The following is a 25,357-nucleotide window of genomic DNA, read 5'->3' on the forward strand; positions in this document are numbered from 1 at the left end:
TCACGTGTGGTGTACGGTGTGGGGGTTACGTGTGGTGTACGGTGTGGGGGTCAAGTGTGGTGTACGGTGTGGGGGTTACGTGTGGTGTACGGTGTGGGGGTTACGTGTGGTGCACGGTGTGGGGGTTACGTGTGGTGTACGGTGTGGGGGTTACGTGTGGTGTACGGTGTGGGGGTCACGTGTAGAGCGCGGTGTGGGGGTCACGTGTAGAGCGCGGTGTGGGGGTCACGTGTGGAGTACGGTGTGGGGGTCACGTGTGGAGTACGGTGTGGTGGTCACGTGTGGAGTACGGTGTGGGGGTCACGTGTGGAGTGCGGTGTGGGGGTCACGTGTGGAGCGCGGTGTGGGGGTCACGTGTGGAGCGAGGTGTGGGGGTCACGTGTGGAGCGCGGTGTGGGGGTCACGTGTGGAGTACGGTGTGGGGGTCACGTGTGGAGTACGGTGTGGGGGTCACGTGTGGAGTACGGTGTGGTGGTCACGTGTGGAGTACGGTGTGGGGGTCACGTGTGGAGTACGGTGTGGGGGTCACGTGTGGAGTACGGTGTGGGGGTCACGTGTTGAGCGCGGTGTGGGGGTCACGTGTGGATCGCGGTGTGGGGGTCACGTGTGGAGCGCGGTGTGGGGGTCACGTGTGGAGTGCGGTGTGGGGGTCACGTGTGGAGTACGGTGTGGTGGTCACGTGTGGAGTACGGTGTGGTGGTCACGTGTGGAGTACGGTGTGGGGGTCACGTGTGGAGCGCGGTGTGGGGGTCACGTGTGGAGCGCGGTGTGGGGGTCACGTGTGGAGCGTGGTGTGGGGGTCACGTGTTGCGTACGGTGTGGGGGTCACGTGTGGTGCACGGTGTGGGGGTCACGTGTTGAGCGCGGTGTGGGGGTCACGTGTGGTGCACGGTGTGGGGGTCACGTGTGGTGCACGGTGTGGGGGTCACGTGTGGTGCACGGTGTGGGGGTCACGTGTGGTGCACGGTGTGGGGGTCACGTGTGGTGCACGGTGTGGGGGTCACGTGTTGCGTACGTTGTGGGGGTCACGTGTGGTGCACGGTGTGGGGGTCACGTGTTGAGCGCGGTGTGGGGGTCACGTGTGGAGCGCGGTGTGGGGGTCAAGTGTTGCGTACGTTGTGGGGGTCACGTGTGGTGTACGGTGTGGGGGTTATGTGTGGTGTACGGTGTGGGGGTTACGTGTGGTGCACGGTGTGGGGGTTACGTGTGGTGTACGGTGTGGGGGTTACGTGTGGTGTACGGTGTGGGGGTCACGTGTTGAGCGCGGTGTGGGGGTCACGTGTAGAGCGCGGTGTGGGGGTCACGTGTGGTGTACGGTGTGGGGGTTACGTGTGGTGTACGGTGTGGGGGTCACGTGTGGTGTACGGTGTGGGGGTCACGTGTGGTGTACGATGTGGGGGTTACGTGTGGTTTACGGTGTGGGGGTTACGGGTGGTGTACGGTGTGGGGGTCACGTGTGGAGTACGGTGTGGGGGTCACGTGTGGAGTACGGTGTGGGGGTCACGTGTGGAGTACGGTGTGGGGGTCACGTGTGGTGTACGGTGTGGGGGTCACGTGTGGAGTACGGTGTGGGGGTCACGTGTGGTGCACGGTGTGGGGGTCACGTGTGGTGCACGGTGTGGGGGTTACGTGTGGTGTACGGTGTGGGGTTCACGTGTTGAGCGCGGTGTGGGGGTCACGTGTAGAGCGCGGTGTGGGGGTCACGTGTGGTGTACGGTGTGGGGGTTACGTGTGGTGTACGGTGTGGGGGTCACGTGTGGTGTACGGTGTGGGGGTTACGTGTGGTGCACGGTGTGGGGGTTACGTGTGGTGCACGGTGTGGGGGTTACGTGTGGTGTACGGTGTGGGGGTCACGTGTGGAGTGCGGTGTGGGGGTCACGTGTGGAGCGCGGTGTGGGGGTCACGTGTGGAGCGCGGTGTGGGGGTCACGTGTGGAGCGCGGTGTGGGGGTCACGTGTGGAGTACGGTGTGGGGGTCACGTGTTGAGAGCGGTGTGGGGGTCACGTGTGGAGCGCGGTGTGGGGGTCACGTGTGGAGCGCGGTGTGGGGGTCACGTGTGGAGCGCGGTGTGGGGGTCACGTGTGGAGCGCGGTGTGGGGGTCACGTGTGGAGCGCGGTGTGGGGGTCACGTGTGGAGCGCGGTGTGGGGGTCACGTGTGGAGCGCGGTGTGGGGGTCACGTGTGGAGCGCGGTGTGGGGGTCACGTGTGGAGCGCGGTGTGGGGGTCACGTGTGGAGCGCGGTGTGGGGGTCACGTGTGGAGCGCGGTGTGGGGGTCACGTGTGGAGCGCGGTGTGGGGGTCACGTGTGGAGCGCGGTGTGGGGGTCACGTGTGGAGCGCGGTGTGGGGGTCACGTGTGGAGCGCGGTGTGGGGGTCACGTGTGGAGCGCGGTGTGGGGGTCACGTGTGGAGCGCGGTGTGGGGGTCACGTGTGGAGCGCGGTGTGGGGGTCACGTGTGGAGCGCGGTGTGGGGGTCACGTGTGGAGCGCGGTGTGGGGGTCACGTGTGGAGCGCGGTGTGGGGGTCACGTGTGGAGCGCGGTGTGGGGGTCACGTGTGGAGCGCGGTGTGGGGGTCACGTGTGGAGCGCGGTGTGGGGGTCACGTGTGGAGCGCGGTGTGGGGGTCACGTGTGGAGCGCGGTGTGGGGGTCACGTGTGGAGCGCGGTGTGGGGGTCACGTGTGGAGCACGGTGTGGGGGTCACGTGTGGAGTACGGTGTGGGGGTCACGTGTGGAGCGCGGTGTGGGGGTCACGTGTGGAGCGCGGTGTGGGGGTCACGTGTGGAGCGCGGTGTGGGGGTCACGTGTGGAGTGCGGTGTGGGGGTCACGTGTGGATCGCGGTGTGGGGGTCACGTGTGGAGTACGGTGTGGGGGTCACGTGTGGAGTACGGTGTGGGGGTCACGTGTGGAGTACGGTGTGGGGGTCACGTGTGGAGTACGGTGTGGGGGTCACGTGTGGAGCGCGGTGTGGGGGTCACGTGTGGAGCGCGGTGTGGGGGTCACGTGTGGAGCGCGGTGTGGGGGTCACGTGTGGAGCGCGGTGTGGGGGTCACGTGTGGAGTGCGGTGTGGGGGTCACGTGTGGAGTACGGTGTGGGGGTCACGTGTGGAGCACGGTGTGGGGGTCACGTGTGGAGCGCGGTGTGGGGGTCACGTGTGGAGTGCGGTGTGGGGGTCACGTGTGGAGTACGGTGTGGGGGTCACGTGTGGAGTACGGTGTGGGGGTCACGTGTGGAGCGCGGTGTGGGGGTCACGTGTGGAGTACGGTGTGGGGGTCACGTGTGGAGTACGGTGTGGGGGTCACGTGTGGAGCGCGGTGTGGGGGTCACGTGTTGCGTACGTTGTGGGGGTCACGTGTTGAGCGCGGTGGGGGCTCCCGCGCACCACCTAGTTGTTGCCATGGTGATTTTTCTCTAGCGTTGCTGTAGGCGGGGCGTCTGGGAATGAGGCAGGAGGAGGTGCCTGTGGATGACGCAGAGGTGACGTCACTGATCCGGTCTCAGCTGCGGCCTCACTGCCGGTGCCTGCAGTGTCCGGTGAGTGCGGGAATGCGGAGACGTCACACCGGCGCCTCCAGTGTGCGGTACCGCGGGCAGAGCCGGTGCACGGGGAGGGGCGGCCCCGTGTAACACGGGGTATAACGGAGGAGGAGGATGGGGAGGCCGCTCACTATAGAGGAGGAGGAGGATGGGGAGGCCGGTCACTATAGAGGAGGAGGAGGATGGGGAGGCCGCTCACTATAGAGGAGGAGGAGGATGGGGAGGCCGCTCACTATAGAGGAGGAGGAGGAGGATGGGGAGGCCGCTCACTATAGAGGAGGAGGAGGATGGGGAGGCCGGTCACTATAGAGGAGGAGGAGGATGGGGAGGCCGGTCACTATAGAGGAGGAGGAGGATGGGGAGGCCGGTCACTATAGAGGAGGAGGAGGATGGGGAGGCCGGTCACTATAGAGGAGGAGGAGGATGGGGAGGCCGGTCACTATAGAGGAGGAGTAGGATGGGGAGGCCGCTCACTATAGAGGAGGAGGAGGATGGGGAGGCCGCTCACTATAGAGGAGGAGGAGGAGGATGGGGAGGCCGCTCACTATAGAGGAGGAGGAGGATGGAGAGGCCGGTCACTATAGAGGAGGAGGAGGATGGGGAGGCCGCTCACTATAGAGGAGGAGGAGGATGGGGAGGCCGGTCACTATAGAGGAGGAGTAGGATGGGGAGGCCGCTCACTATAGAGGAGGAGGAGGAGGATGGGGAGGCCGCTCACTATAGAGGAGGAGGAGGATGGAGAGGCCGGTCACTATAGAGGAGGAGGAGGATGGGGAGGCCGCTCACTATAGAGGAGGAGGAGGATGGGGAGGCCGGTCACTATAGAGGATGATGGGGAGGCCGGTCACTATAGAGGAGGAGGAGGATGGGGAGGCCGCTCACTATAGAAGAGGAGGAGGATGGGGAGGCCGGTCACTATAGAGGAGGAGGAGGATGGAGAGGCCGGTCACTATAGAGGAGGAGGAGGATGGGGAGGCCGGTCACTATAGAGGAGGAGGAGGATGGGGAGGCCGGTCACTATAGAGGAGAAGGAGGAGGATGGGGAGGCCGGTCACTATAGAGGAGGAGGAGGATGGGGAGGCCGGTCACTATAGAGGAGGAGGAGGATGGGGAGGCCGCTCACTATAGAGGAGGAGGAGGATGGAGAGGCCGGTCACTATAGAGGAGGAGGAGGAGGATGGGGAGGCCGGTCACTATAGAGGAGGAGGAGGATGGAGAGGCCGGTCACTATAGAGGAGGAGGAGGATGGGGAGGCCGCTCACTATAGAGGAGGAGGAGGATGGAGAGGCCGGTCACTATAGAGGAGGATGGGGAGGCCGCTCACTATAGAGGAGGAGGAGGATGAGGAGGCCGGTCACTATAGAGGAGGATGGGGAGGCCGGTCACTATAGAAAAGGATGGGGAGGCCGGTCACTATAGAGGAGGATGGGGAGGCCGGTCACTATAGAGGAGGAGGATGGGGAGGCCGGTCACTATAGAGGAGGAGGATGGGGAGGCCGCTCACCATAGAGGAGGAGGAGGATGGGGAGGCCGCTCACTACAGAGGAGGAGGAGGATGGGGAGGCCGGTCACTATAGAGGAGGAGGAGGATGGGGAGACCGGTCACTATAGAGGAGGATGGGTAGGCCGGTCACTATAGAGGATGATGGGGAGGCCGGTCACTATAGAGGAGGAGGAAGATGGGGAGGCCGGTCACTATAGAGGAGGAGGAGGATGGGGAGGCCGGTCACTATAGAGGAGGAGGAGGATGGGGAGGCCGGTCACTATAGAGGAGGAGGAGGATGGGGAGGCCGGTCACTATAGAGGAGGAGGAGGATGGGGAGGCCGGTCACTATAGAGGAGGAGGAGGATGGGGAGGCCGGTCACTATAGAGGAGGAGGAGGATGGGGAGGCCTCTCACTATAGAGGAGGATGAGGATGGGGAGGCCGCTCACTATAGAGGAGGATGGGGAGGCCACTCACTATAGAGGATGATGGGGAGGCCGCTCACTATAGAGGAGGAGGATGGGGAGGTCGGTCACTATAGAGGAGGATGAGGATGGGGAGGCCGGTCACTATAGAGTAGGAGGAGGATGGGGAGGCCGGTCACTATAGAGGAGGAGGAGGATGGGGAGGCCGGTCACTATAGAGGAGGAGGAGGATGGGGAGGCCGGTCACTGTAGAGGAGGAGGATGTGGAGGCCGGTCACTATAGAGGATGATGGGGAGGCCGCTCACTATAGAGGAGGATGAGGATGGGGAGGTCGGTCACTATAGAGGAGGATGAGGATGGGGAGGCCGGTCACTATAGAGTAGGAGGAGGATGGGGAGGCCGGTCACTATAGAGGAGGAGGAGGATGTGGAGGCCGGTCACTGTAGAGGAGGAGGATGTGGAGGCCGGTCACTATAGAGGAGGAGGAGGATGGGGAGTCCGGTCACTATAGAGGAGGATGGGGAGTCCGGTCACTATAGAGGAGGAGGAGGATGGGGAGGCCGCTCACTATAGAGGAGGATGGGGAGGCCGGTCACTATAGAGGAGGAGGAGGATGGGGAGGCCGGTCACTATAGAGGAGGAGGAGGAGGATGGGGAGGCCGGTCACTATAGAGGAGGAGGAGGATGGGGAGGCCGCTCACTATAGAGGAGGAGGATGGGGAGGCCGGTCACTATAGAGGAGGAGGATGGGGAGGCCGGTCACTATAGAGGAGGAGGATGGGGACGCCGGTCACTATAGAGGAGGATGGGGTGGCCGCTCACTATAGAGGAGGAGGAGGAGGATGGGGAGGCCGGTCACTATAGAGGAGGAGGAGGATGGGGAGGCCGCTCATAATAGAGGAGGAGGATGGGGAGGCCGCTCACTATAGAGGAGGAGGAGGAGGATGGGGAGGCCGCTCACTATAGAGGAGGAGGAGGATGGGGAGGCCGCTCACTATAGAGGAGGATGGGGAGGCCGCTCACTATAGAGGAGGATGGGGAGGCCGCTCACTATAGAGGAGGATGGGGAGGCCGCTCACTATAGAGGAGGATGGGGAGGCCGCTCACTATAGAGGAGGATGGGGAGGCCGCTCACTATAGAGGAGGATGGGGAGGCCGCTCACTATAGAGGAGGATGGGGAGGCCGCTCACTATAGAGGAGGATGGGGAGGCCGCTCACTATAGAGGAGGATGGGGAGGCCGCTCACTATAGAGGAGGATGGGGAGGCCGCTCACTATAGTGGAGGATGGGGAGGCCGCTCACTATAGTGGAGGATGGGGAGGCCGCTCACTATAGTGGAGGATGGGGAGGCCGCTCACTATAGTGGAGGAGGAGGAGGGGGAGGCCGCTCACTATAGAGGAGGATGGGGAGGCCGCTCACTATAGTGGAGGATGGGGAGGCCGCTTACTGTAGAGGAGGAGGAGGATGGGGAGGCCGCTCACTGTAGAGGAGGAGGAGGATGGGGAGGCCGCTCACTGTAGAGGAGGAGGAGGATGGGGAGGCCGCTCACTATAGAGGAGGATGGGGAGGCCGGTCACTATAGAGGAGGAGCAGGATGGGGAGGCCGCTCACTATAGAGGAGGATGGGGAGGCCGGACAGTATAGAGGAGGAGGATGGGGAGACCTGTCACAATAGAGGAGGATGTGGAGACTGTTCAATATAGAGGAGCATGGGGAGGCCGGTCACTATAGAGGAGGGTGAGGAGGCTACTCACTGTAGAGGAGGATGGGGAGGCCGGTCACTATAGAGGAGGAGAAGGATGTGGAGACTGTTCAATATAGAGGAGGATGGGGAGGCCGCTCACTATAGAGGAGGAGGATGGGGAGGCCGCTCACTATAGAGAAGGAGGATGGGGAGGCCGCTCACTATAGAGAAGGAGGATGGGGAGGCCGCTCACTATAGAGAAGGAGGATGGGGAGTCCGCTCACTATAGAGGAGGAGGATGGGGATGCCGGTCACTGTAGAGGAGGATGGGGAGGCTGGTATATAGCGGCGTCTTATGAGTTGTGGGGGGTGTTACTGGTATATAGAATCATAGAATCGTAGAGTTGGAAGGGACCTCCTGGGCCTTCTGGTCCAATCCCCTTCTCAACGCAGGATTCGCTAAATCATCCCAGACAGATGTCTGTCCAGCCTCTGTTTGAAGACTTCCATTGAAGGAGAACTCACCACTTCTCGTGGCAGCCTGTTCCACTCATTGATCACTCTAACTGTTAAAAAGTTTTTTCTAATATCTAATCTGTGTCTCCTCCCATTCAGTTTCATCCCATTGCTTCTAGTCTTTCCTTGTGCAAATGAGAATAAAGTTGATCCTTCTACAATGTGACAGCCCTTTAGATATTTGTAGACAGCTATTAAGTCTCCTCTCAGTCTTCTCTTTTGCAGCTAAACATTCCCAAATCCTGCAACCTTTCCTCATAAGACAGGGTTTGCAGACCGGTCACCATTCTGGTCGCTCTTTTCTGAACTTGCTTCAGTTTGTTGATGTCTTTTTTAAAATGTGGTGCCCAAAACTGGACACAATATTCCAGATGAGGTCTGACCAAAGAGGAGTAGAGGGAAGTAATGACTTCACGTGATCTAGACTGTATGCTTCTGTTAATACATCCTAGAATTGCATTTGCCTTTTTTGCTGCTGCATCACACTGTTGACTCATATTCAGTCTGTGATCTATTAGTATACCCAAGTCTTTTTCACATGTGCTGTCACTTAGCCCTATTCCTCCCATTCTGTATATGCTTTTTTCATTTTTGTTGCCCAGATGTAGTACTTTGCATTTCTCCCTGTTAAAAACCATTCTGTTAGTTGCTGCCCACTTCTCCAGTTTATTTATATCTTTTTGAATCCTCTCTCTCTCTTCTCTAGTATTAGCTATCCCTCCTAGCTTTGTGTCATCAGCAAATTTAATCAGTTTACCCTCAATTCCTTCATCTAAATCGTTGATAAAGATGTTGAACAATACAGGGCCCAGGACAGAGCCCTGTGGTACCCCACTTGACACATTCCTCCAACTGGATGTGCAGCCATTTACGACCACTCTTTGGGTCCGATCACTCAGCCAGTTATGAATCCACCTAACAGTTGCCTTGTCCATTCCATACTTAGTCATTTTTTCAATAAGGATTGTATGAGAGACTTTGTCAAATGCTTTGCTGAAGTCAAGATATACTATATCTACAGCATTTCCTTGATCCACCCAATCAGTGATTCCGTCATAGAAGGAAATTAAGTTAGTCTGACATGACTTATTAGTTACAAACCCATGCTGACTCTGTTTAATCACTTCATTCTTATCCAGGTATTGACATACATGTTGTTTAATAATTTGTTCAAAGATCTTTCCTGGTATAGAAGTCAGACTCACCGGCCTATAGTTGCCTGGGTCCACCTTCTTCCCCTTTTTGAAGATAGGAACAACATTTGCTCTTCTCCAGTCTTCTGGCACTTCTCCTGTTCTCCAAGAATTTTCAAAGATTATGGAGAGGGGTTCAAAAATTTCTTCTGCTATCTCCTTCAGTACTCTGGGGTGTAATTCATCTGGACCTGGAGACTTGAATTCATTTAGGTTAGCTAAGTGTTTCCTCACTATCTTTCTGTTTATAGATAGATATAGAGGGGTCTTATGAGGTGTGGGGGGTGTTACTGGTATATAGCGGGGTCTTATGAGGTGTGGGGGGGTGTTACTGGTATATAGAGGGGTCTTATGAGGTGTGGGGGGTGTTACTGGTATATAGAGGGGTCTTATGAGGTGTGGGGGGTGTTACTCGTATATAGCGGGGTCTTATGAGGTGTGGGGGGTGTTACTGGTATATAGCGGGGTCTTATGAGGTGTGGGGGGTGTTACTGGTATATAGCGGGGTCTTATGAGGTGTGGGGGGTGTTACTGGTATATGTAAGAAAGAGAGTCCTGATTTGGAGAGTTGGAAGAGCCGGACCAAACTGCATACAATCCTCTAAAGCTGAGGTTGTAGTTTATTCAGAGATACACGGCAAAACAGAGCAGAAAGTCAGAGAAGTTGAAATATGCGGGCAAAAACAGGAATTCAGACGGGCAGAGATTCGCTGGGAAGTCTGGCGATGATAAGGCTCTGTGCCCTGGCCATGGTGAGGCACAGTGGCATGATGGCGATGGAATGGCCCCGAGCAACAGTAACAGGGGCTTTTTATACATTACGCAAACAAAAGAAGCTGTATACATATTATACGTATATGGTTACATCATATCTTTTTGGACAAAGGAAGAAGTGGCACAACGTTACATCAGTAATTAACTTTTTACCAGACCACATTAAGAAACACACAAATCCAATATTATCTCTAACTACTGTCATTAATCTTATTACTGCTCTTAGACTAAACCCATAAATCCATATATTTGACAATTGTAGAAGTCTGTTTCCTACTAACACTGTCATGAATACACATTTCCCATATATTCGTTGGTTTTATTTTCTCATTGCCCTGAGGCTGATCCAATTTACCTGTATGCACATCTACTAAATTGGTTAATGGGCATGATCTCATTTTACATTCTCCATCTGCTTTTACAGAGTACATCGTATTATTTCTATTGTAAAAGTTGAATATGTTCTTTCCTAACTTTCATAAGATGGCTGCCTCGTTGCTCATGGCAGCTCAGTATATTATAGCTGACCATTCTCTTACAGTATATAGCGGGGTCTTATGAGGTGTGAGGTGTGTTACTGGTATATAGCGAGGTCTTATGAGTTGTGGGGGGTGTTACTGGTATATAGGGGGTCTTATGAGGTGTGGGGGGTGTTACTGATATGTAGAGGGGTCTTATGAGGTGTGGGGGGTGTTATGAGGTGTGCGGGGGTGTTACTGGTATATGGCGGGGTCTTATAAGGTGTATGGGTTATTACTGGTATATAGCTGTGTCTTATGAGGTGTGGGGTGTTACTTGTATGTAGAGGGGTCTTATGAGGTGGGGGGTGGTACTGGTATGTACAGGGGTCTTTTGAGGTGTGGGGGGTTGTTACTGGTATATAGAGGGGTCTTATGAGGTGGGGGTGTTACTGGTATATAGGGGGGTCTTATGAGGTGGGGTGTTACTGGTATATAGGGGGTCTTATGAGGTGGGGGTGTTGCTGGTATATAGCGGGGTCTTATGAGGTGTGGGGGGGTGTTACTGGTATATAGCGGGGTCTTATGAGGTGTGGGGGTTGTTACTGGTATATAGTGGGGTCTTATGAGGTGTGGGGGGGTGTTACTGGTATATGGCGGGGTCTTATAAGGTGTAGGGGTTGTTACTGGTATATAGCGGGGTCTTATGAGGTGTGGGGGGGTGCTACTGGTATGTAGAGGGGTCTTATCAGGTGTGGGTGTGTTACTTATAGCTGGGTCTTATGAGGTGTGGGGGGGTGCTACTGGTATGTAGAGGGGTCTTATGAGGTGTGGGGGGTGTTACTGGTATATAGCGGGGTCTTATGAGGTGTGGGGGGGTGTTACTGGTATATAGCGGGGTCTTATGAGGTGTGGGGGGGTGTTACTGGTATATAGCGGGGTCTTATGAGGTGTGGGGGGGTGATACTGGTATATAGAGGGGTCTTATGAGGTGTGGGGGGTGTTACTGGTATGTAGAGGGGTCTTATGAGGTGTGGGGGGTGTTACTGGTATATAGCGGGGTCTTATGAGGTGTGGGGGGTGTTATTGGTATATAGCGGGGTCTTATGAGGTGTGGGGGGGTGATACTGGTATATAGAGGGGTCTTATGAGGTGTGGGGGGTGTTACTGGTATATAGCGGGGTCTTATGAGGTGTGGGGGGGGTGCTACTGGTATGTAGAGGGGTCTTATCAGGTGTGGGTGTGTTACTTATATATAGAGGGGTCTTATGAGGTGTGGGGGGGTGCTACTGGTATGTAGAGGGGTCTTATGAGGTGTGGGGGGTGTTACTGGTATATAGCGGGGTCTTATGAGATGTGGGGAGTGCTGCTGGTATATAGCGGTGTCTTATGAGGTGTGGGGGGGTGTTACTGGTATAAAGTGGGGTCTTATGAGGTGTGGGGGGGGTTACTGGTATAAAGTGGGGTCTTATGAGGTGTGGGGGGGTGTTACTGGTATAAAGCGGGGTCTTATTATTTTTATAGCAGCATTGGTTCCATGGTGCTGTACACGAGAAGGGGTTACATACGAATAACAGATATCACTTACAGTAAACTAACAATCGCAGACTGATATAGAGGGGAGAGAGGACCCTGCCCTTTCAGGCTTACATGCTACAGAATGGTGGGGAAGGAGACAGTAGGTTGGGGGGTTGCAGCAGCTCCGGTGTTGGTGAGTCGGTAGCTCCAGTGATGGTGAGGCGGTGGCTCCGGTAGTGGTGAGGAGGCAGCGGGGTCATTGCAGGCTGTAGGCTTTCTTGAAGAGGTGGGTTTTCAGGTTCCGTCTGAAGGATCCGAATGTGGTTGATAGTCGGACTTGTTGGGGTAAAGAATTCCAGAGGATGGGGGCTATTCGGGAGAAGTCTTGGAGGCGGTTGGGTGAGGAGCGAATAAGTGTGGAGGAGAGAAGGAGGTCTGGGAGGACCGAAGATTACGTGAGGGAAGGTATCGGGAGATTAGTTCAGAGCTATATGGAGGAGACAGGTTATAGATGGCCTTGTAGGTCAGTATTAGTAATTTGAATTGGATACGCTGAGGGAATGGGAGTTAGTGAAGTAATTTGTAGAGGAGAGAAGTGGAGGAGTAACGAGGAGAGAGATGCATTAGTCGGGCATTAGCGTTAAGGATGGACTGGAGAGGTGTGAGGGTGTTAGCAGGGAAAAGGATGTTGCCATAGTCGAGGCGGGAGATGCACAAGCATTTTAGTAGATTGAGGGTTGAGGAAGGGACGTATTCTGGAAATATTTTTGAGCTGGAGGCGACAGTAGGTGGAGAGAGCTTGGATGTGCGGTTTGAAGGACAGGGCAGAGTTAAGGGATCCTCCGAAGCAGCGGACCTCCGGTACGGGGGAAAGCGTGATGTCGTCAATTGTTATAGATAAGTCAGGTTAGGAAGATCTGTGAGATGGGGGAAAGATAAGTTCAGATTTGTCTACATTGAGTTTGAGGAAGTGAGAGGAGAAGGAGGATATGGCTGATAGACACTCCGGGATTCTGGACAGCAGATAGGTGACTTCTGGGCCAGGGAGGTAGATCTGAGTATCATCAGCATAAAGGTGGTACTGGAATCCATGGGACTTTGAGTTGCCGTAGGCCAAGTGTATAGATTGAGAAGAGTAGGGGTCCTAGAACAGAGCCTTGGGGGACTCCAACAGAGAGAGAGTGGGATGAGGAAGTGGTGTGGGTGTGGGAGACGCTGAATGTGCAGTTGGAAAGGTATGAGGAGATCAGGATAGGGCGAGGTCTTTGATGCCGAAGGAGGAGAGGATCTGTAGTAGGAGGCAGTGGTCTACCGTGTCGAAAGCAGAGGACAGGTCTAGAAGCAGGAGTATAGAGTATTGTCCGTTAGCTTTGGCTGTATGTAGGTCGTTAGTAATTTTGGTCAGGGCTGTCTCAGTGGAATGATGGGGACGGAAACCAGATTGTAGATTGTCAAAGAGCAAGTTTGATGAGAGGTGGGAGGAAAGTTCAGTGTGGACACGCTGCTCCAGGAATTTAGTAGTGAATGGGAGCAACGATATTGGGTGAAACCTGGACATAGCTGTTGGGTCGAGGGTTGGCTTTTTAAGGATAGGCGTGATTGTGGCATGTTTGAATGCAGAAGGCAAGGTACTGGAAGTAAGTGATAGGTTGAAGAGGTGGGTCAGGGATGGGATAAGAGTGGTGGCGAGGTTGGGGGGGAGGTGGGATGGTATGAGGTCGAGTGCACAAGTGGTGAGGTGTGATTTGGAGAGAAGATGAGCAAGCTCCCCTTCAGTGATGTTGGATAAGGAGGTTATGGGGTTAGGGCGTTGGTCTGGTATACAAAGGGATTGTGGTGGTTGAATAATAAAGACTTGCCTTGTTTGGTCGATCTTATTTTTGATGTGCGCGGCGAAGTCCTCAGCAGACATTAGGGAAGTTGGAGGGAGCAGTGGTGGGCGGAGGAGGGAGTTAAAAGTATTGAACAACTGTTTGGGGTTGTGGCATAAGGAAGATACAAGGGATGTGAAGTAGGCCTGTTTAGCAGAGGTGAGGGCAGATTTGAATGCAAGTGTTGCCTGTTTGAGTGCAATGAAGTCGTCTTGGGAATGCGTTTTCTTCCAGCGCCATTCAGCAATTCTGGATGCTTGCCGAAGCTTTTTAGTGGTGTTATTGTGCCAGGGTTGTCTATTGATTTGTCGCACTCTGTTATGCATGACAGGGGCGACCGAGTCGATGGTTGATGCAAGAGTGGCATTGTAGAAGCTAGTGGCAGTATCTGTGTTGTGGAGTGAGGATATGGAGGACAGTGGTAGGATAGAGTCAGAGTGCGCGTGGGTGTCTAGATGTGCAAGGTTTCTGCTGGGGTGCGCATGCTGCTGGACATGGGTGACAGGTGAGGAGGACAGGGATGAGAAACTGAGTAGATGGTGGTCATTGAGAGGGAGAGGTGAGGTTGTGAAGTTAGATAGGGAACAGACCAGGTCTAATGTGTGTCCGTCTATGTGGGTGGCTGAGGAGGACCACTGAGTAAGTCCAAAAGATGAAGTGAGCAACAGGAGTTTTGAGGCTGCTGACTGGTTGGTGTCAATGGGGATATTGAAGTCACTCATGATGTTGGTGGGAATGTCAGCAGAGAGAAAGTGAAGGAGCCAGGTAGAGATTTGGTCAATGAAGGCAGTGGTCGGGCCCGGAGGTCGGTATATGACAGCCACTTGGAGGTTGGAGGGAGAGTAGATCCGGACAGAGTGGACTTCAAAAGAGGGGAGGACAAGGGAGGGAAGAGGTGGGATTGGGTTGAAGGTGCAATTGGAAGAAAGGAGAAGGCCCACTTCTCCATTATGTCTGTTGCCAGGGCGAGGAGTGTGGGTGAAGTGGAGGCCGCCATAGCATAGCGCAGCAGGGGAGGCAGTGTCGGTGGGTGTCAGCCATGTTTCAGTGAGGCCAAGGAAGGAAAAATTGCGAGAGGTAAAGAGCTTGTGGATCACATGGAGTTTATTGCAGATGGAGCGGGCATTCCAGAGTGATCCAGAGAGAGGGAGCTGAGTGGTAGGCATCAAGGGCAAGTATTTGAGGTGGGAAAGATTTCTGATGTTTGTGTTGGTTTGGGAACGACAGAAAGGGGGTAATAATGGGAGGTGTGAGCTGTGGGGGGTCCAAGGTTGGGAGATATGTCGCCAGCAGAGAGAGGCGAAGGAGAGAGGGCGATTTGTGTGTTATTAGGAGAGATCTGAGGTTGAGGAGCAGGTCAGCGGATGAGGTCAGGTGGGAGGGCAAGAGAGGAGGAGAGATTATTACTTGGTTATAGGGTGCTGGGGTCTGTGGATAGCGAAGGAGAGTGAAGAGTAATGGAGGCGAAAGAGCATATTTCAGCATGGTAAGAGGAAGTGTGGAGCTAACAGAAATGTTGTATGTTTTAACAGAGGTTAGGCGTACCTTCTGGTCACTTCTGGCTCATTTCTATAGTTATCCTTATAAAAGGCATCCTTCCAAAGACAGCCCAAGGTCTAGACAGCCCTGTGTATTGCTTCTGAATTTCTGGCAACTTAACAGCACATGAAAAGGCCCAGGTGTGATCAGGAGGGAGGAGCAGAAGGAAGGCTGGACAGACACAGGAGATGAATAATTAGGAGCCAGAAGAGAAAATGCAAAAGGAGATGGATTCACATGGACAGATAAGGCCAAACTGTGAGTTAGAATCCAGGCAATAAGGTGAGAAAGCAACCAGGAGACACACCAGTGATAGATCCAGGGTGACTGGGATCAGGAACGATGGGTGATGGTATTGCAGCAGCCAGAACACATACCAGTCTTATGAGGTGTGGGGGGTGTTACTGGTATATAGCGGGGTCTATGAATTTTGGGGGTTTCCCATAATACGGTGGGTGTCTTGTCTGGGTGCTTGTGGTATAGTTATGGGGGTGGGCACTGATGCTGATGTTTGGGGGGCATTGATGTGTGGGCCTCAGTCTCTGGGAAGCCATGATGGGGCAGTAAAGTTCTCGTTTTTTTTTTTCTTCAGGTGCTGATATAGAAGATGTCACACGAGAAGAGTTTCCTGGTGACGGGGGACCCCTACTCTAATCCCCCCTATCCGGTTGGACCAAATACTGTTCCAGCCCCAGGCTATGGACAACCACCGTACCCCAATACTGCCCCCTATCCTACTACTGCCCCCTATCCTACAGAGGTCCCGTACCCCAGTCACCCACCTATGGGGCAGCCCCCCTACCCGCCAGCTTACAACCAGGGGCCCTATCCAGGGGCCCCATATCCAGGTCAGCCGTATCATCAGCCTCCATACGGACAGGGTGGTTACCCCCCAGAGCCAAGCGGTGAGTGACTGGTGTGGGGTCTCGCAGGTCGATTTTTCATCTGATTACATGAGGTCACATAGTTAATTGTGCTGAATTAATAAAAATACATGTTCAGTCGAGTGCTGGGAAGGGGTGAGGGAAGGGGCACGTGTCGGTCTACAAGGCGTCATCCGGCCGCCCAACACAACATCTGTCACGTCTGGTAGATCCACTAGACCAAATATTCAGAAAAGAAGGTTTCACATTTACATCCTTATATTCTTGTAAAAGAGCATCCTCCGCCTTTATGAAACCATCGATGGTTCCTGCTGTGACTTCTCCTGAGCTTATTTATTCCACATGTGAATAGTCCTCATGGTAGAGAAGCCTGGTATCCTCCAGAGATGGCACCGGTGGAGGGAGCGCCGCCTTGTATCCTCTGGAGATGGCACCTGTCTTTCTCCAGGCGGAGGGAGCGCCCCCTTGTATCCTCTGGAGATGGCACCTGTCTTTCTCCAGGCGGAGGGAGCGCCCCCTTGCATCCTCTGGAGATGGCACCTGTCTTTCTCCAGGCGGAGGGAGCGCCCCCTTGTATCCTCTGGAGATGGTACCTGTCTTTCTCCAGGCTGAGGGAGCGCCCCCTTGTATCCTCTGGAGATGGCACCTGTCTTTCTCCAGGCGGAGGGAGCGCCCCCTTGTATCCTCTGGAGATGGAACCTGTCTTTCTTCAGGCTGAGGGAGCGCCCCCTTGTATCCTCTGGAGATGGCACCTGTCTTTCTCCAGGCGGAGGGAGCGCCCCCTTGTATCCTCTGGAGATGGCACCTGTCTTTCTCCAGGCGGAGGGAGCGCCCCCTTGTATCCTCTGGAGATGGCACCTGTATTTCTCCAGGCTGAGGGAGCGCCCCCTTGTATCCTCTGGAGATGGCACCTGTCTTTCTCCAGGCTGAGGGAGCGCCCCCTTGTATCCTCTGGAGATGGCACCTGTTTCTCCAGGTGGAGGGAGCGCCCCCTTGTATCCTCTGGAGATGGCACCTGTCTTTCTCTAGGTGGAGGGAGCGCCCCCTTGTATCCTCTGGAGATGGCACCTGTCTTTCTCCAGGCGGAGGGAGCGCCCCCTTGTATCCTCTGGAGATGGCACCTGTCTTTCTCCAGGCGGAGGGAGCGCCCCCTTGTATCCTCTAGAGATGGCACCTGTCTTTCTCCAGGCGGACGGAGCGCCCCCTCCTCAAGTGTCATTCTCCTGTCTACAATCCTCGACCCTGATCAGTGTTGTCCTCTTTGTACCCTTTTTACCTCCAGGACATCCTGACCTCCATGTTGTAGATGGGGTCCCGATTGAGGAGTGGTTGTACTACACCCTTGGCTTGTGAAGCCATTCTCCACTTTGCCCCCAGCTACTCAGTGGAGGTTTAAAAACAAGTGCTCCTGTAACTTAAAAACGTCCTCCATAGTCTGCACATACGACAAACGCTAGTGTCACCTGCAGATATAGGAGCTGCGCTGTGACTTGTGCCATTTCACAGAAGCCTCCGGGATCCTGCGCCATGCTGCTCCTCTCCGTGGTGACGTCTGTGCTCTGCAGACTCTCCGTGGTGACGTCTGTGCTCTCCAGACTCTCCGTGGTGACGTCTGTGCTCTGCAGACTCTCCGTGGTGACGTCTGTGCTCTGCAGACTCTCCGTGGTGACGTCTGTGCTCTGCAGACTCTCCGTGGTGACAGCGCTGTGAATAAGAGCTGAACAGCGCACTATCTACACAAAGTCTTATTGGAAATGGCGGCACCAGCGCTGTATCTCACGGTTCCCACTTCTAACTGGGGACCAATCAGTCGCCCTCACTCATCACAGCTCCTCTCTGTAGTCACACGCTCTGTATATACTATATATCCACAGCTCCTCTCTGTAGTCACGCGCTCTGTATATACTATATATCCACAGCTCCTCTCTGTAGTCACGCGCTCTGTATATACTATATATCCACAGCTCCTCTCTGTAGTCACGTGCTCTGTATATACTATATATCCACAGCTCCTCTCTGTAGTCACGTGCTCTGTATATACTATATACCCACAGCTCCTCTCTAGTCACACGCTCTGTATATACTATATATCCACAGCTCCCCTCTGTAGTCACACGCTCTGTATATACTATATATCCACAGCTCCCCTCTGTAGTCACACGCTCTATATAAACTATATACCCACAGCTCCTCTCTGTAGTCACACACTCTGTATATACTATATATACACAGCTCTCCTCTGTAGTCACACACACTGTATATACTATATATCCACAGCTCCTCTCTGTAGTCACACGCTCTGTATATACTATATACCCACAGCTCCTCTCTGTAGTCACACGCTCTGTATATACTATGTATCCACAGCTCCTCTCTGTAGTCACACGCTCTGTATATACTATATATCCACAGCTCCTCTCTGTAGTCACACACTCTGTATATACTATATATCCACAGCTCCTCTCTGTAGTCACACGCTCTGTATATACTATATATCCACAGCTCCCCTCTGTAGTCACACGCTCTGTATATACTATATATACCCACAGCTCCTCTCTGTAGTCACACGCTCTGCATATACTATATATACATAGCTCCCCTCTGTAGTCACACGCTCTGCATATACTATATATCCACAGCTCCTCTCTGTAGTCACACGCTCTGTATATACTATGTATCCACAGCTCCTCTCTGTAGTCACACGCTCTGTATATACTATGTATCCACAGCTCCTCTCTGTAGTCACACGCTCTGTATATACTATGTATCCACAGCTATTCTCTGTAGTCACACGCTCTGTATATACTATGTATCCACAGCTATTCTCTGTAGTCACACGCTCTGTATATACTATATATCCACAGCTCCTCTCTGTAGTCACACGCTCTGTATATACTATATATACCCACAGCTCCCCTCTGTAGTCACACGCTCTGTATATACTATATATCCACAGCTCCCCTCTGTAGTCACACGCTCTGTATATACTATATATCCACAGCTCCCCTCTGTAGTCACACGCTCTGTATATACTATATATACCCACAGCTCCTCTCTGTAGTCACACGCTCTGTATATACTATGTATCCACAGCTCCTCTCTGTAGTCACACGCTCTGTATATACTATATATCCACAGCTCCCCTCTGTAGTCACATGCTCTGTATATACTATATATTCACAGCTCCTCTCTGTAGTCACACGCTCTGTATATACTATATATACCCACAGCTCCCCTCTGTGGTCACACGCTCTGTATATACTATATATCCACAGCTCCCCTCTGTAGTCACACGCTCTGTATATACTATATATACCCACAGCTCCTCTCTGTAGTCACACGCTCTGTATATACTATGTATCCACAGCTCCTCTCTAGTCACACGCTCTGTATATACTATGTATCCACAGCTATTCTCTGTAGTCACACGCTCTGTATATACTATGTATCCACAGCTATTCTCTGTAGTCACACGCTCTGTATATACTATATATACCCACAGCTCCCCTCTGTAGTCACACGCTCTGTATATACTATATATCCACAGCTCCTCTCTGTAGTCATACGCTCTGTATATACTATATATCCACAGCTCCTCTCTGTAGTCACATGCTCTGTACAGAGTATATTTCCACAGCTCTTCGTTAGTCTTCCTTGCACATTCTCCCACAGTGGATGACTCCTTATATAGAAATGTCTCCTCGTTTCCCTGTTTTTAGCCCAATTGTGTGAAGAGTCTGATTATGTCTCAGCATTACCAGCAACGTGAATGTGTTCCTCCTTGTGCACCCCGGCCTCCCTCCCGGGTGGGGGCTCGGCTCTCCGGCCTCTCCCAGGTGTTAGCGGTAGCATTATCCTCGCTCCCGGGTGGGAGCTTTGCACCCCGGCCTCTGTCCCCGGTGGGGGCTCGGCACCCCAGCCTCCCTCTCGGGTGGGGGCTCGGCACCCCGGCCTCCCTCTCGGGTGGGGGCTCGGCACCCCGGCCTCCCTCTCGGGTGGGGGCTCGGCCTCCCTCTCGGGTGGGGGCTCGGCCTCCCTCTCGGGTGGGGGCTCGGCACCCCGGCCTCTCCCAGGTGTTAGCGGTAACATTATCCCCCAGGGCCGCTATGTGTGAGTTTTGATGGAAGTACAGACACGAGAGCGGCCCCTTCCTTTTCTTAGGCCCCTTTCCACTCAAATTACATCTTGCCCTTTACTTCTGTCCCACTTCTCACCATCCATGTCCACCGCATGTTCCTCTCAGGATTGTCCATCTCCCTCCTCCAGATCTGCTGTGCAAGCGTCCATACACACAGGGATGGGAAGCGATGGGGAGATTGTGGCACTTACTGGCCACGGATTGTTGAAGCCTGACATAGAATCATAGAATGGTAGAGTTGGAAGGGACCTCCTGGGCCATCTGGTCCAACCCCCTGCTCAATGCAGGATTCGCTAAATCATCCCATGGGCAGGGCCCACACTGAACTATTACTCTCTTCCCCCTCTTAATTAGGCCTAGGGGTGGCCAGGGGTAAATTGTGTCAGTAGTTAGAGCAGAACATATGACAGACTGCTCCACCAGTCCTATCCCGGCAGACTCACACTCAGCAGCTACAACTCCTGTTTTTAACTCCCACTTGTTTAGGAGCTGTCTACTGACCAAGCCTGACATTGAGCTCTTGCATCCCTCCTTTTCTTTCTTTCCTCAGATTTCGGGTCTCCCATACATAGCACCACATATCATGAGGAAGGACCCCCCTCATATTGTGATAACCAGGACTTTCCCATCAGCCACTGGGATGATAAGAACATCCGGCGAGCATTCATTCGTAAGGTCAGTATAGATGACCACTACTCCTGGGGGTGTGCCGAAAACCTGATAGATAAGTGACGGTCTCAGTGCTACTCTGGATCTGCTGATAAGTCTGCATCCACAGGACCAGGCTGAGGAGGGGTCTGAACTATCATCATTGGTGCTCTGTTGGCGGGTGCCTGGAGACTCCGCTCTGTTGGCGGGTGCCTGGAGACTCCGCTCTGTTGGCGGGTGCCTGGAGACTCCGCTAGCAGTGGCTGGGCCCTGGGGTGACGCTCTTGTTCCTCTCCTCAGGTCTTCCTCGTCCTCACGGCTCAGCTCCTCGTCACCTTCGCGTTTGTTGCAGTGTTCACCTTTGTGAAGGAGGTCCAGCTCTACGTGAGGAGGAACGCATGGACGTATTACCTCTCCTACGCCATCTTCTTTGTCTCCCTCATTACTCTCAGCTGCTGTGGAGATTTTCGTCGCCGTCACCCTTGGAACTTGGTGGCCCTGGTAAGTGCAGTGGTCAGGGGCCCATATAGTGGGAGGACTGAGGTGGAGGGCGAGTGTCATGCTCTTTCTTCCACAGTCCATCCTGACCCTCAGCCTCTCCTATATGGTTGGAATGATTGCCAGCTTTTACGAGACGGACGCCGTGATAATGGCGCTGGGCATCACTGCAGCTGTCTGCTTCACCGTGGTCCTGTTCTCCCTTCAGGTGAGTGTGCCCCACAGTAACTACCACCCCCATCCTCTGAGGAAGACTTTTTCTCTTACCCTCCATGTCTCCACAGACTAAATATGACTTCACTTCCTGCATGGGGGTCTTGATGGTCAGTCTGGTGGTGCTCATCATCTTCTCGATCCTCTGCATCTTCATTCGCAACAAGATCCTGCAGATCGTCTACGCCTCGCTGGGGGCACTGCTGTTCACCTGCGTGAGTCCTGACACCCGCCCTTTGCCCTGTTGTCGCCTGTCTTTACTCGTATTATCTAGTGTGGGCTCAGCTGACTTTGCACCTGTTTGGGGGTATACGTTGTCCCATCCCATGATCCATCACTTGGGTTGGAGTAGAGATGTTACTGCTGACGTCCTGGTAGGCTGAGCTGTGGCTTTCTCTGGTTGTGCTCCACCTGCTGGAGCTGAGGGATCGGATCAGAGTGATGGGGGCTGCAGTGAGGGCCGGGTCTTGTCAAAGGAGGGTGACGGCGACCCCAAGTGCGCGGTATCCTGGGAAATGTATGCCCTGGAGGGTCCGGTCATCCGCCGCCGGCGAAGACATCACCGTGCCCCCATATAAGAGGACCCCCGCTCAGGGTCACTGAGGTCGCGTCATGTGGTCATATGCCTTCCTCCTGCAGTGCTCCTGACAGGCTCCTCCCTGATGTTCTGTTCCCCAACATTGCTGACAGTTTCCTCCTTGTGTCTCCCCTAGTTCCTGGCCGTGGACACGCAGATGATCCTTGGGAACAAGCAGCTGTCTCTCAGCCCTGAAGAATATGTGTTTGCTGCCCTGAACCTGTATACGGACATCATTAACATCTTCCTGTACATCCTGGCTATAATCGGAAAGGCCAAGGAGTGAGGTGCGGCCTGTGAGTCAGTACCCTCCTCCAGATCCAGGACCCTCCCCCGGAGTCAGGACCCTCCTCGCTTTCCTCCCTGTGGTCCCTTGTGAATGTATGTGAATGTCCCTGCTTCCGTCACTAGCTGCACTTTATGCCCCGAACCTGAGCCTCCTGCAGCGCAGCGGCCTCCATCCTCCCTCCGCTCCCGCTGGTGTAGATGCTGCGCATGCTCGCGCTGTGGATTCGGCCAGTGGCTGTAATACTGAAACATTTGCTCACCCTCAATGTGAATGGCGCCGGGCTCCCGTGAGGAGTGGGCACAGCCGGCCTTTGATGGCACTGTATATACTCCCAGACTTTCCATGTGTCTCCCCTGCATGGACACAGAGACACGGGACCACGTCCTGGGGACCGGACCATGCAGTATTTTACCTGTGTATAGCACTCTGTTTTATGTCTCCCACAAACCTCCCTGATTTCACCATTCCACAATCAGATCCATGGATGGTTCATATCCACAAATGTTCTGGGGCCAGGACCAGTCGTCATATTTCAGCCCCAGGTATACTGACCCTTTCCTCCACAGTGTCCAGACATGGGGCAAACTGGCCACGTCCAGTGGTCACTGGTGATTCCAGGGCTTTTCCCCATGATGTCCATACATAGGGTGCACTGTCCAAGGCTGGTGGTCACTGGTGATTTCAAGGCTTTCCTCCATGGTGAGCGCACATAGGGTGCACTGGTCATGGCTGGTGGTCTCTGGTGATTCCAGGGCTCTCCCCCCCCCCCCCCATGGTGTCCACACATAGGCTGCACTGGCCACAGCCGGTCGTGTTTGGTGATTCCAGGGCTTTCCTCCATGTTGTCCATACATAGGGTGCACTGTCCAAGGCTGGTGGTCACTGGTGATTTCAAGGCTTTCCTCCATGGTGAGCGCACATAGGGTGCACTGGTCATGGCTAGTGGTCTCTGGTGATTCCAGGGCTCTCCCCCCCCCCCCCCCATGGTGTCCACACATAGGCTGCACTGGCCACAGCCGGTCGTGTTTGGTGATTCCAGGGCTTTCCTCCATGTTGTCCATACATAGGGTGATCCTGGGTCTCCTGGCTGTCTGCCCCCAGTGGCTCCACTGCATGATGACTACAGATATGTAAATTCAATAAAATCCTTTCCTCTTTAAGTTTTCCATGTCTTCTTTTCTGGTGAATGTCTTTGCTCTGCAAGACGTGGCCCCCATCAGTGACTTTCTGGCCCTTCTTCATCAGCGCTGATTGTTTACATCTTTTGTGGAATTACTGATTCAAGCTGACTATGTTGATGAAGATCGGCGGTGGGTGGATTGCTGTGCGCTGGTGGACGTTGCCGCTGTACCAATGGTGACGTGTGAGGGTCTGTGTCCGGACATTGTGCGGGCATGACATGTCCGGGGGGCATAAGTGGATTGTCGGATGGCACATGGGCATACAGCCTCCATGGCGATACCGGTGCCTGCCTGCCCTGGGAAGGGGGCTGCTCTCAGGTCAGGATGTCTTCTCAGTAATGGTGCCTGCACTTCTGGAGGCCAGAGTACATGTCACCCAGACATTGGGCTGCATGTATCATGTGACCCCGGCCCACATATGATCTTACGTAGATCGACCATCACCCACTGCACCCATCTGTTACTGCATCCATGGGCTTGGGTTCTGGATAATAAGCAGTTAATAGTGAGTGGCATGGCGCTCCCATGAGAGCACCGGTGTTTATATGTTGGCTGCACGGCGCCTACTGGATATGATCCAATGTCTCCTGTAGAAACTCAATTGTAAAATGTGATGCTGCTGCTTGGGGACGTCTTCCTGCAGCTCTGCCAGGGGAGACCTTAAATGGTTAATGCCACATTGTAGGATCTGAACTGTGTACCTGTTTTGCTCTTAGTTCTGCTGGATTTTGCCCTTACCCAAGATGGAGTTAATGGCTTCACGGGGGCCATCTTGTTTCCTGTTTGCTTGGTCTTGCCCTTAGTTCTGCTGGACTTTGCCCTTACCTAAGATGGAGTTAATGGCTTCGCAGAGGCCATCTTGTTTCCTGTTTGAGATGCTTTGTTTCCGTCTGCTGCGTATATAAAGGGACTCTGCACACTATACAGTGCTTGTATATCTTGTACCTCACCTGCTGCCATGCTAGAAGTACTAGTATCTTGCTTGTCTTTTCGGGATACCCCGCTTGCTTCCGGATTCACGTTCCATCTGAAAGAACTGTTGCTTCGGACCTGCTCTGCACCCACCTCCGCTGCGGCTGGCTCTCTGCTTGGAGCCCAGTCCAGCTCCGGACCTCTGGATCCTGCATTCCCGGACTTGAACTCGCACCATTGGTCTGTACGGATAACCCCTCATGTTCCTGACTCTGCTTTAAACCACTGTTGTTTCCATCTGTTTCCTGAGGCTTGTTTCTCTGCAATATATATATTACATTGAATTTTAAAATATCGTGTCCGTGCCTTCACTCTGACCCACGTCACCCGTCTCCATAGAACATTGTACTAATCGCATGACACACACAGACAAAGAATCTTATGAGGAAAAACAACTTGTGGCAAAGTCATCGTAGGGCTGAGGCTCCGCCTTAGGAATAGGTCTCTGTCATGGGGCGAAGGTTCCATCTTGGGACCAGGTCCCCAACGTGGGGCGAGGGCTCAGTAGTGGAGCTGAGGCTTCATCTTGGGACCAGGTCTCCGTCGTGGGGCAAGGGCTCAGTAGTGGAGCTGAGGCTTCATCTTGGGACCAGGTCTCCGTCGTGGGGCGAGGGCTCAGTAGTGGAGCTGAGGCTTCATCTTGGGACCAGGTCTCCGTCGTGGGGCAAGAGCTCAGTAGTGGAGCTGAGGCTTCATCTTGGGACCAGGTCTCCGTCGTGGGGCGAGGGCTCAGTAGTGGAGCTGAGGCTTCATCTTGGGACCAGGTCTCCGTCGTGGGGCAAGGTCTTCTTTGTGGGTGAGGTCACAGTAGAGAAGGAGACGGGAAGTGTTGCAGATAATTTGTAAGTTTCCTTCACGATGGATGGGTGCTCACTCCTATTACACTACTGCCTCCCGTCCCTCTGGTTAACTCCTTCGTGACATACCGGCTTCCATGTTTTATTTCTGTGTA

At 54.1% G+C, this 25,357-nt stretch overlaps 1 protein-coding gene across 2 annotated transcripts; it reads left to right on the plus strand.

The window, feature by feature from the left end:
- Positions 1-3,383: 3,383 nt before the first annotated feature.
- GRINA (glutamate ionotropic receptor NMDA type subunit associated protein 1) lies at positions 3,384-23,412 on the plus strand. 2 transcript variants are annotated; one of them, XM_073556551.1, is made up of 7 exons: positions 3,384-3,536; positions 15,598-15,910; positions 20,578-20,702; positions 20,976-21,176; positions 21,253-21,381; positions 21,458-21,601; positions 22,100-23,412. In XM_073556551.1, the coding sequence occupies exons 2-7, from the start codon at positions 15,613-15,615 to the stop codon at positions 22,247-22,249; spliced, it is 1,047 nt and encodes a 348-aa protein (XP_073412652.1). In that variant the 5' UTR covers positions 3,384-3,536; positions 15,598-15,612; the 3' UTR covers positions 22,250-23,412. The 2 variants fall into 2 exon arrangements, with proteins under 2 accessions (XP_073412652.1, XP_073412653.1); XM_073556552.1 differs by having other exon boundaries at positions 3,522-3,635.
- Positions 23,413-25,357: the final 1,945 nt, after the last annotated feature.

Source organism: Dendrobates tinctorius, unplaced genomic scaffold, assembly GCF_039654945.1.
Source record: "Dendrobates tinctorius isolate UK_male_01 unplaced genomic scaffold, ASM3965494v1 ptg000235l, whole genome shotgun sequence".
Lineage (NCBI taxonomy): Eukaryota > Metazoa > Chordata > Amphibia > Anura > Dendrobatidae > Dendrobates > Dendrobates tinctorius.